The sequence below is a fragment of the Aulonocara stuartgranti genome (assembly GCF_965226115.1).
Source record: "Aulonocara stuartgranti genome assembly, chromosome: 3".
NCBI classification, from domain to species: Eukaryota; Metazoa; Chordata; class Actinopteri; order Cichliformes; family Cichlidae; genus Aulonocara; species Aulonocara stuartgranti.
In genome coordinates, this window is record NC_138941.1 from 19,334,721 (window position 1) to 19,346,977 (window position 12,257).

Sequence of the window (12,257 nt, forward strand, 5' to 3'; positions counted from 1 at the left end):
GGATGATGTGTGTATGTTTGTGTTGGACTGCTGTCTGTAAAGCAAACGCACATTTTGCTTTGGATTTCAGTGTCAGACAGACTTTAAGGTAGAATGAAGAGTTTGAGAGTTTCACAGTGAATTATCCAGTGGAGGATTTTTCTTCTTCTTTGAAGGTTTGAAATGTGAACATTGTTCTGCTGCAGTCAATGGACTAAACCAGAGAAGAAGAAAACAGACTTTACCATGAAGATCCTCAGTGTGGATCAGTATAATATCAGCCTGATGTCTGCAGTTTAGTGTCAGCACAACTTTCACATCATATTCATCTCAGCACAACTAAAACATGCTGACTGACCTCAGAGTTTCAAGTCCACATCCTGGACTCTCCAGGAAACCACACAGATGCTTCACTCCTGAATCCTGCAGCTTGTTGTTCAGGCTCAGCTCCAGCTCTCTCAGATGGGAGGGGTTGGACTTCAGTGCTGCTGCCAGATAATCACAGCTGATCTCTGACAAACCACAGCTCCCCAATCTGTATAAAGAATGAAAGATGTAAGTTTATTAGACAAAGTGTGAGCTTGAAATCATTCAGTGTTTCATCATCTGTTCAGAGCTGAAGAAGGTTCAGAATGTAGAAGTTTAGAAAATGGAAACTCCAAACAGCTGACAGAGTTCATACGCCTTTGTCAGGGTCAAATTCAAGCAAGACCATGTGAAAATTAAAACACATCATCCTAGGTGAACTTAAACACCTTTGTTCCCCTTTTGTTAAGACATAGAAAAGTACACCACACAAAAATACTGCAAAAGGAAACGGTCGCCTTATATACATAGTGTATAAACTCAAAATGCACATTTCACTTCAAATTAAGATTAAGGCTTTGAACAGATCACATAGTTCAGTTCAACATATAAGACTTTAAGAATGCACAAGCATCTACTTAAAATCTATTTAATTTATCATCCATGATATTATTTTGTACAATTCCAATGTATTTTGTTCATCTCCCTTAAATAAACAGGCAGTCTTAAAGTATGAAATATTCATATACAAACACATATAAATGTGTGTACTGTCTCAGTGGCTGATAGTACCCCACAGGCCTCAGTGTGAGCTTGAAGACATTTATAATGTTTAAGTAGTTTAATGTGCAGGTGCTGACGATAAACACATTTTGAATGAAAGCCGGGGAACTTTGGTAGCACAGAAACAAGTGGCTATTCTTTGTGACTATATGGATCACTCACAATACCATTATTTCACACAAAGGCACCAAATTAATACTCAAAAAAGCTGCAGCAATACACACAAATATAAACAGTACTTGGTGACAACTTTGCTTTTAGCCTTTAACCCTTCTTGACTACTTTTGATGTGGCCTCTATATTTTACCTTTAAAAACAGTTCATCTTGCCAATCTGTTATTTTCTCATTTTGACCAACTGTATCAGCACAATTTATCTAAATTCAGACAAAATTTTAAATACAAGTAGAAAGTGATATTTTGACTGTAAAAACCACACACATGTTTAACGAATCATCTTCATAACTTGAAATGCAAATAGAGATTGTACATTTTTAAAAATACGCACACGTTTTGCAAACAACAAAGTTATATGGTACTATTTACCAAAAAATGCAGCCAAGGCTCAGACGTTTTTCATATAATCATTTCAAACTATTTACAGAACAATCAGGTGTCAAACAATAGTTTGTGTCACTCTAACACATATGAGAACAGCACAGGGATAAACCTGCAGGTCTGACAGCAGGTGTGTCACTCAGCGTTTACACTGCAATCTGCCTTTGTTGGCTTTAAGGCAGCAACTGTGACGATCACTAGTAGAACTGACACACAAAACAAAACAACAGCTACACACTAAATACACAAGACAACAAACTAACTTGAGACCAAACACGGTAAACGTCACAAATCTCTCACGTATCAAAACTCTCTCTCTCTTTCGCTCACTCGCTCTCTCTTGCCGGTCACTCCTAAAACTTCCCCCTTTTGCTAAACAACCAAATGTCATGTTTCCATATCATTTTTGATTGGTCAACATGGTACATTTTCCCACCTATAGGGCTTTGGAGCGTGATGTCACGGGAGATGGGCCATGCCCCCTTCCGCCATGACAGTAGGCCAGCCAAAGGATACCATTTCAGCTATGGATCGTACGTGTTGTGTTGTCGGTTGCAACGTTAGATCACACGATCGTGAAGGCAAGAAGCTGGATAACGGGCTCTCTTTTCATCGTTTTCCGTCCTGGAGGCAACGTGAGGGATCCCATGTATCCGATATTACTAAACAAAGACGTCAGGCTTGGATTGCAGCGGTGAGACGAGCGGATATCGAGTTCTCTGCAATCCCCAGCTTTTTGTTGGTTTGCTCACGGCATTTTCTTTCCGGTGAGTTCTAAATTAATTCATATCACTCTTGAAAGGCTTTTAGTGTTATTTTCAACGTGCTGAGGTCATAGATAATGAGATAAAACATGCTAATGTGTGATGCTGCAGAACCACATCATGTCGACTGAGTAGCTTATGATTTGGCATTATTGCAGGCAAACCAGCATATGAAATGGATGTAACAAATCCAGACTGGGCACCAACACTGCACATGGGGCATGACGACATACCTGTATCAGACTCGGACCGGCACTCAAGGCGTACGCAACGGAAGCGAAAAAGAGCACCCATCGGAGGTAAACAACCCCCCCCCCCTCTAAAAACATACTAAATTGCTATCACTGTACACTAATCCGCACATAACTTCCAGATGAATCACACACCTGTCATTGGAATATTGGTGTACATTTACCTTATGTCTAATTTTATCTTACAGGCTTTCGTTATGCAGCTGCAGAGTCTGAAGGTGTGCCCCGTGCAGAAGTGATTGATGAAGATCTGACAGAAGACCAACAGCAAAATCACAATGTCATGGAGGCAGTGGACAGCAGTTGTGTTGGACAAGTGGAGGTTGAGGTACCAGCTGCAAATGTGGATATACTGAAGAAATGTAAACCTTTTAAAATGATGACAGATTACAAACTCTCAGCTGTGTCTGTAATCAAACCTCTGTAACTTTGCTTCACTTCAGCAGCATCAGCTCATGTTCACATGTTGATTCATGGTTTGCTTCAGTTTTTGATGGACTGCAGAATATTTTGAAGGTTATCTGCTATAAAAAGCCAGAACAGGAAAATCTGCTTCATGTGTTTCTGTTTGATCCTCAGTGACTTTGACACAAAGGCCTCTGCTGTGATGATCACACCTCTGATCAAGTCTCACAGTGTCAGCTTTGTTTTTATACATATGGATATGTGCTGATAAATGATCAGAGTTATAATATTTCCCACTGTCTGCTGTGTGCCGTGACCTTTGACCTGCTAAAGACAGTCAGCTGTGGATTATTCATTGTTGTGTCTGATACTTAGAACTGTGAGGAAGAACACTACACAGTTAATCAGGGTCCCCTCTCTCTGAATCAGGAAAGGTGGGCAGGCCGCGTGTGGGCCGCGGGCCATACGTTGAGTCTCACTGTTTGAAATGTGAACATTGTTCTGCTGCAGTCAATGGACTAAACCAGAGAAGAAGAAAACAGACTTTACCATGAAGATCCTCAGTGTGGATCAGTATAATATCAGCCTGATGTCTGCAGTTTAGTGTCAGCACAACTTTCACATCATATTCATCTCAGCACAACTAAAACATGCTGACTGACCTCAGAGTTTCAAGTCCACATCCTGGACTCTCCAGGAAACCACACAGATGCTTCACTCCTGAATCCTGCAGCTTGTTGTTCCAGCTCAGGTCCAGCTCTCTCAGATGGGAGGGGTTGGACTTCAGTGCTGCTGCCAGATAATCACAGCTGATCTCTGACAAACCACAGTTGATCAATCTGTATAAAGAATGAAAGATGTAAGTTTATTAGACAAAGTGTGAGCTTGAAATCATTCAGTGTTTCATCATCTGTTCAGAGCTGAAGAAGGTTCAGAATGTAGAAGTTTAGAAAATGGAAACTCCAAACAGCTGAAGCCAACAGGAAGCAGCTTCAAACAAACACAACAAGAGAAAAAACTCTGAATGTTTCACATTAAAGTCGTACATTTCTCATAAAAACAGGACAAAGACTTGAAAAAGTCGTGTTTTTCCTTCCAGGAACCACAAGGCTTCACTTTTAAAGGTGAAGTGTGAAAGAAATGGACATATTTGAAGTCCAACACCTTTTTCCAGTCACATTATTAAAGCAGACAAACTACAAGCTCATTTTCATTCCAACAAGTCATCTTCTGACCTGGACTAACAACACTGGTCTCTATGTGCAGCTGGCTGTGAGACCAGTGCTCAGGGAGCGTCTACAAAGTGCAACACTGAAAGAACATCACACACTCATTTGCTTCCATCATCCAACCTGAAGAGGAAACAGAGACGCCTCCCCTTCAAAGTAAAAGCTGCTCCTTTTGGACACAGTATCAAAGAAAGTCTACAGTATAACATAGAAAAGACAGAACAAAGTTTTGGTTGTTTTTAAATTGTGCAGAAATGAAACTACACTAAGCTCAATTATGTGACAGACATTTCATCCCATGTCAGTTTGGCCTCATCCTGGGCCGGATTATCCAGCACACACTCTGACCACAGGCCCAGGGGCCACGCACAGCTGGGCTCCATCCAAGAGACAGGAAACAAACCAACACAATAATAAAAAGCACCATGTGATCTTCTTACATCTTCAAGACAAACATAGTAAAAACATGAGTATATTTGTTTCCTGATAAAATGATGTGACAGGTAGAACAGAGTAAAGTGGTGGTGTTACAGCCTTTCTCCCCTCTGCTGCCGAGGCTGTTAGTCTCTCCCAAACTCAGCTACAGGACTTCCAAATGAATGAAAGCAGCAGAAGTGGCTTTACAAATGAAAGAGGAAGAGGAGAAGAAGAGGAGAGGGAGGCCACCCTGACCATCACTCCAGCTGAAAACATCACACTTCCATTAAAGTTGGTGAGGAAATGTTGAGCAGGATGAGCTGCTGGCTAATCTGGAGGCTGTAGCAGCAGCTCACAGTCACAGTGGATTTCCACTCATGAAAAAGCTCTGGCTGCTTCATTTCTCATCTCATATCAGAGACTTTAATGCTTCACTGAAGCTGTACTGTGATGCTTCCATATTCCAGTGAGGCCTCCATAATGATTTCAGCTGTTCTGTACACACACTGTGTGCCCTGTATGGCTCAAAGTCTCTGCAGCCTGTTTTTATCTGCTATCATCAGATCTTCATCATCCTCATTCACATCCCTCACACACTCTACAGCCTCATCAGCACTGACTTCATCTTCACTGACTGATGGAGCACAACATGAACCTGTGGAGGCTGAAACACTGTCCTGTCAAACATCTCCCCGTCACCACTCCACTTCTGTCAGCCTTTAAATGAACCCTGCTCAAGTCTGTCACTTCTGTTTGGAGCCAAAAGAGGTTAAAGATTACGCCACTACATTCTTGTCTAGAAAATATTAAAGTGTATTTGGTGACACACAAAAAAGGGTAAAAGTATAGTTTGGGTCCACACATGTCCAAACCCTGGTGTGTAGGCCTACTTAGTATTGAGAAAAGCCCACTAAAAGAACGCCCACCAGACCAAAGCAATGGTTTTGACTTGGTCAGCATTAACCCCGCCCCCTGACTTTGATGGGTGAAGCTGACAAATAAAATGTATTTATGAACAGCGATGCAGGGCCAGGAGTAGCAACGTGAATTAAATAAATACATCATTAAATAATTCATTAAATGTGTCAGTAAAATAATTAAAATAGAAAACAAACCAACAAAATATGTAATTAACTAATTTGAATTGTACATAAATACATAATGAATTATTTTAAATGAAATTAACTGATAATTAATTATCAATATATTTTTTTTAATTAATTATATACATTTTTAATTAATCACTGAAATAAATAATTCATTAGTGATGTATTTATTTAATACAACCATAAAATTATTGCTAGTTTAATCAAAATAAATTTAAGACATCAATATTAAAGGTTAAATTATGATAATGAATACATGCAACTATAACTGATGACGTAAGAATTTGGATTTTTTAAGCTAAAGCGAAGGTGCTGACTCACTTGGCATGTTAGGCTACGTTCACTCTGCAGGTCTTAATGCTCAATTCCGATTTTTTGATCAAATCCAATTTTTTTATCTGCTCGTTCACACTACAAATAAAATGCGACAGCAAACGCGCTCTAGTGTGAACGCTCAAAGCGGCCCGCATGCGCAAAAGAAGATGTCACACACAACGTGCTCTGTTTAGACCCAGAGCAACAATATTGTTTGACAGATGGCCCTTAATATAAAGACTTCGGACTTTACGTTTCCCAATTTTTGCTTTAAGTTATTTTGTTATTTACATAATAATGTAGATAACCTAATAATGATCCTTATTGCTGTTTTAGAGGAGCGGTGCTTCAAAGGATAGCTGCAGATTTCTCTCAGAATCTGTAGATTATACAGTACAAATAAAATGTTCACGTTTCTCCAACGTTGTCTTCCCAACAGTTTCACTGACATCTACACGGGATGGCCAGGAAGCGTTTGCGATGTCTTATCGGGCGCTGATAATTGGCGTCTGTCTTGTGTTGGTGACGTAAAAGACGGATTTAATGCGACTTGACCATTCAAACAGCAGTCGCTTTCTAAAACATCGGATATGTATCGGATTCAGTACCACATACGAAAGTGACCCAGATCGGATTTGAAAATATCGGATTTACGCCGTTCACACTGTCATAGCATGATCGGATATGGGTCGCATAGGGTCAAAAAAATCGGATTTGATGCGCTTTCGCCTGCAGTGTGAACGTAGCCTTACTCTCAAATCCTCCCTAATAACAAGAACATAATTACACTTTAGCCACAAGAGGGCAGCAGCATTAATACAAGTCACGTGTATATAAAGGTACAGTGATTATATTACAGTGATTTTGACAAAAACAAAACAGAAGTTGATGGCAGTGTGTTTTCCATAACATACCAACCAAATTAAATAATAAAAACTTTATAACTTACAGAGCTTTTTTAGAGGCTTTGACCACTGGCAGCAGCCTCAGAAGAGCCTCCTCTGAAGCAAAGTATTTATTCAGGTCAAACACATCCAGATCTTTTTCTGATGACAGTAAGATGAAGACCAGAGCTGACCACTGAGCAGGAGACAGTTTATCTGTGGAGAGACGTCCTGAACTCAGGGACTGTTGGATCTCCTCCAGTAGAGAACGATCATTCAGTTCATTCAGACAGTGAAACAGATTGATGCTTTTCTCTGCAGACAGATTCTCACTGAGCTTCTTCTTGATGTACTGAACTGCTTCTTGATTGGTCTTTGAGCTACTTCCTGTTTGTGTCATCAGGCCTTGCAAACGAGTTTGATTAGTCTTCAGACCCAAGAGAAAACGAAGGAACAAGTCCAGGTGTCCATTGGGGCTCTGTAAGGCCTTGTCCACAGCACACTGGTAGAAGTATTTCTCTGAAGATTTTCTTGTTTGAAACACCTTCCAAGTTGTTTCTTGCTCTTCCAGCAGATTGAGTCCAGAGTTGATGAAGGTCAGGTGGACATGAAGAGCAGCCAGAAACTCCTGAACACTGAGATGAACAAAGCAGAACACCTTGTTCTGGTACAGTTGTTTCTCCTCTTTAAAGATCTGTGTGAACACTCCTGAGTACACTGAGGCTGCTCTGATATCGATGCCACACTCTGTCAGGTCTGGTTCATAGAAGATCAGGTTTCCTTTCTGCAGCTGATCAAAAGCCAGTTTTCCCAGTGACTCAATCATCTTCCTGCTCTCTGGACTCCAGTGTGGATCTGTCTCAGCTCCTCCATCATATTTGATCCTCTTGACTTTGGCCTGAACCACCAGGAAGTGGATGTACATCTCAGTCAGGGTGTTGGGCAGCTCTGCTCCCTCTCTGGTTTCCAGCACATCCTCCAGAACTGTAGCAGTGATCCAGCAGAAGACTGGGATGTGACACATGATGTGGAGGCTTCGAGCTTTCTTGATGTGGGAGATGGTCCTGCTGGCCTGCTCCTCATCTCTGAATCTCTTCCTGAAGTACTCCTCCTTCTGTGGGTCAGTGAACCCTCTGACCTCTGTCACCATGTCGACACACTGAGGAGGGATCTGATTGGCTGCTGCAGGTCGTGTTGTTATCCAAAGGCGAGCAGAAGGGAGCAGGTTCCCTCTGATGAGGTTTGTCAGCAGCTCATCCAATGAGGTGGACTTTCTTGTTTCAGTCAGGATTTTAGTTTTGTTGAAGTCCAAATGAAGTCGACACTCATCCAGACCATCAAGTATGAACACAACCTGGAAGTCTTCAAGCCTGCAGATTCCTGATTCGTTAGTTTGATTAAAGAAGTGATGAACAAGTTCCACCAAGCTGAACTTTTCCTCTTTCAGCACATTCAGCTCTCTGAAAGTGAATGGAAATATGAACTGGATGTCCTGGTTGGCTTTGTCTTCAGCCCAGTCCAGGCTGTATTTCTGTGTTAAGACTGTTTTCCCAATGCCAGCCACTCCCTTTGTCAGCACTGTTCTGATTGGTTCGTCTCTTCCTGGTGAGGCTTTAAAGATGTCTTCTTGTCTGATTGTTGTTTCTGGTCTGTCTGGTTTCCTGGATGCTGTTTCAATCTGTCTGACCTCATGTTCCTCATTGACCTCTGCAGTCCCTCCCTCTGTGATGTAGAGCTCTGTGTAGATCTGATTCAGGAGGGTTGGGCTTCCTGCTTTAGCGATGCCCTCAAACACACACTGGAACTTCTTCTTCAGTTGGGCTTTAAGTTCTCGTTTACAGAGTGGAGCAAATATTTCTGAAGGTAAGAAATTCAGAAAAAAATATTATATAATAAATATCATAGCCTTTCAGTACCCTGAAAGGATGAATGTCTATTGGTCCATTTCTTGAGCTATTAGGAAAGATCAATATTCAGTCTTTAGAGAAATTCTCTTACTGCTCTGCAGATGGTCAGCCATCTCATGCTGCTTAAGTCTCCTCAAGAAGTGGAGTGTGATCTTCAGAAATGCTTCTCTGCAGCTCTTTCTTTCATCTTCATCCTCTCCTTCAAACATCTCCTCATCCTCCATCTGGCTCTTTAAAGTTTCTGGGTGATCTGGACTCAGAAGCTTCTGGATCTTCTTCAGCTCGTTCTTCACAAACATGGTGATGTTGTCCTCCAGCCGCTGGAAAAGAAGACTATATGAATTACCCAGTGGTAAATGGACTGGTTCTTATATAGCTCTCTTTGATACTCTGTGCACACAAAGCATTTATACAACATGCCTCATTCAACCAAGCACATTGTTCTATGCTTAAATACTTTCTTTCACACTCTGATGGATGCATCAGAGGGCAGCTTGGGTTTAGTACGTTACCCAGTACATTTGCCAGCCAGGGTTTGATTCACAAACCTAACTAGTAGCTGACCTGCTCACCTCCTGAGCTACAGTCACCCCAATCTGACTGAAATCATGGAGCCCAAACTCTGACTTATGTTGGACACACTGACAATCCTCTGGTCCACAAAGTGCAGCATAGAGGTGACTGAAAAGAACAAATGTAAACGTAGTACTACAAACCATAACCACAGAGTCCAGGTGTGTTTGATGTTGCTGTGCAGACTGACCAGTGGAAACCTCTGCTCTCTGCTGGTCCACTCTGTGGAGGAGTAATGTATAATTAGCTCATGTTATGTCTGTCCACACACAGACACAAGCTAAAGGTCCATGAAGTGATGTTTGGATGGGTTCAGTCAATCAGATGACTGTCATGGTGGAGCTTTGCTAGTCCTGCTGATCCCACTGAGAATTAACAACTCAGTTTCCAGATGTCTGTAGTTTTCTGCTCAGTTTCTTTAGTCCCAACAGCTCTTACCATCTCCTGCATAAAGCTTTCCCTCCATGCTCAGATGCCCTGGAACAAGGTGCTCTCTTTATATCAGTGACTGGTTTAAAGGGACAACTTGCAGTGCTCGCCAAACTTTGTGTCAGCAAAAGTAGTTCTAATGTTTCTTACATTTATTACATTTTTACATTTTTACACACACAAATCAATGAACGCAAAAACATGAACTTTCCAGATATTTTGTTTCACAATGTTACAAAACTCAGTTCACAACTACACAGTCTGATTTACAAGTACAAAATATTTATGACCACAGTTTGAGCCGATGTATGTCCCGAGTCTGTGGACTCAGTGGTTTTGTTTTGATTGTTATTGTCTTTTGTTACAATTTCATTCTGATTAAGATTTTCTAGTTCTGAGGTTTTGGTTTCTGTGTTCCCTCTGTACTGTGTTAGTATTGTGTCTCTGTGTTCACTTCCTGCTTTATTTTGACAGTGCCATGTCCTACGTTAGTGTGTCTACTTTTGCTTCCCCTTGTCTGGTTATGTCCAATGAATCCTGCTGTGTCTCCCTTTTCTCATTCCCTGATGGCTCTTTTGTGTATATGAGCCCTTTGTTTTCTCCTGCTTGTTGCTGGTTCGTCTGTGTTGTCTCCCCGTGTCTCCGTTTAAGGTTTCAGGTTAGTTTTTTAGTTTTTCAGTAGAGGTTATCTTAGCTTCTGCACAGGCCATCTCCACTGCACTTCACCGTTTCAATAAAGCTCACTCACTTCACAGCAGTGTTGGCATCTTGGGTCCTTTATTAAATTCAACATGGCTCGCCCCGCTAGCCGTGACATAAGATGTGAAAACAATATCCAAAAAACACGAGAGACAAACAGGGAATAGTTTTAAGGTGCAGGGCCAACAAACTGAGTCTAGCCATGAACTCAGAGTTGATTGAATTAGCATTTTGAATTGGCTGATCTGAGCAATCAAGTCTATGTTCACTTTGAGTTAAGATTATACGTGATTGATGGAAAAGAAAAAAGCCGTCATCAGCAACTGATTCTGATTTAGCAGGTTTTCAAATCTAAACGGTACCCATCCCTAGCTGGCTGTAGTTAAACCTTTACTTAAAAAGCATCCCTAGACCCAGCTGTCTTAGCTAATTATAGGCCGATCTCCAACCTGACAATCCTTGAAAGAGTAGTTGGGGGGCGACAATCAGAGGGGCAGTGTGATGATCTTAGGTTACAAACTACTGCAGTCAAGTCATTAAGGGAGACGGGATCAAACTGCTCTAAGACAGCTGAGCACACAGGAGAAAGACTCGGATCTGAGGCAGCAGTCGGCGAGACAAGAGCCCTAATAGATAGAAGCTTGTTGTTAAAAAACGCTAAAAAGAGTGACGCTGAAAAACTAGTTCATGCATTTATTACTTCCAGGCTGGACGACTGTAATTCATTATTATCAGGAAGTCCTAAAAACTCCCTGAAAAGCCTTCAGCTGATCCAAAATGCTGCAGCAAGAGTCCTGACAGGGACTAGAAAGAGAGAGCAGATTTCTCCTGTTTTGGCTTCCCTTCATTGACTTCCTGTTAAATCCAGAATTCAAAATCCTGCTCCTCACATACAAGCAGTGTTGGGACTAACGCGTTATTAACTCATTCACTGCCATTGACATCTATAGCCGTCAATTGCAGTGCATGAGTCAATGGGTTTAACTCATTCACTGCCAATGGCTGGCAGTGAATGAGTTAAGTAACGCGTTACAGTAACTACGTTATTATTGTGGTAACGAGCACGGTAACTAGTTATTATGCCAAAATCAGGAACGCGTTAGTCGTTACTGAGATTTAGATAGGGTCGTTACTCGTTACTTCGTGTGGTGGCTATCGCGGAGCTTCCACAGATTCAGTAACATTAGCAAGTGGTGGAGGCCAGCAGGTGGATGAAGGAAAGGGGACGCAGAAGGAAAAGAGACCCGAGGCGGCCGCCGGTCCAAGTGTGACCTGAACTTCAGGTAAGAAGTTATGACCTGCAGTCTCTCTGGGTCAGATATGAACCAAGTTTAGGTGGAGTTTATTTTCGTTATTCTGACTTTTTCCGTACTGCGTGCTAGCTAGCATGACGGAGTTTCTATACAGCTGGGTGGTGCTATGAAGTTAATGATGTTGAACTTTATTTTGTTCATAAGTTATTAGAGTTGCCAACCGTCCTGTCTGGTATTCAGAGAAAATATTACGCGTTTCTTATTGAGGTGAAAAGGAACAGTTTGTCCCGGACTTCAGCTACAATGAAAAAGGCACAAAGCTGGAGTTATTCTGTGTCTTTGCTGCACAGCTGCCTCTTCTTCTCTCATTCTCCCCCCTCCCTCTCCCGTTTCTACTTCA

At 41.6% G+C, this 12,257-nt stretch overlaps 1 protein-coding gene across 1 annotated transcript in view; it reads right to left on the reverse strand.

Annotated features, from left to right (window-relative positions):
* LOC309700493 (uncharacterized protein) overlaps positions 1–12,257 on the reverse strand; it is a 2,098,293-nt gene that overhangs the window by 1,045,511 nt on the left and 1,040,525 nt on the right. Inside the window, exons 43-44 of the mRNA XM_082524046.1 lie at positions 3,708–3,884; positions 338–514 (exon numbers count right to left, since the gene is read on the reverse strand). Coding sequence (XP_082380172.1) covers positions 338–514; positions 3,708–3,884 — 354 coding nt within the window. The remainder of the gene's footprint in view (positions 1–337; positions 515–3,707; positions 3,885–12,257) is intronic.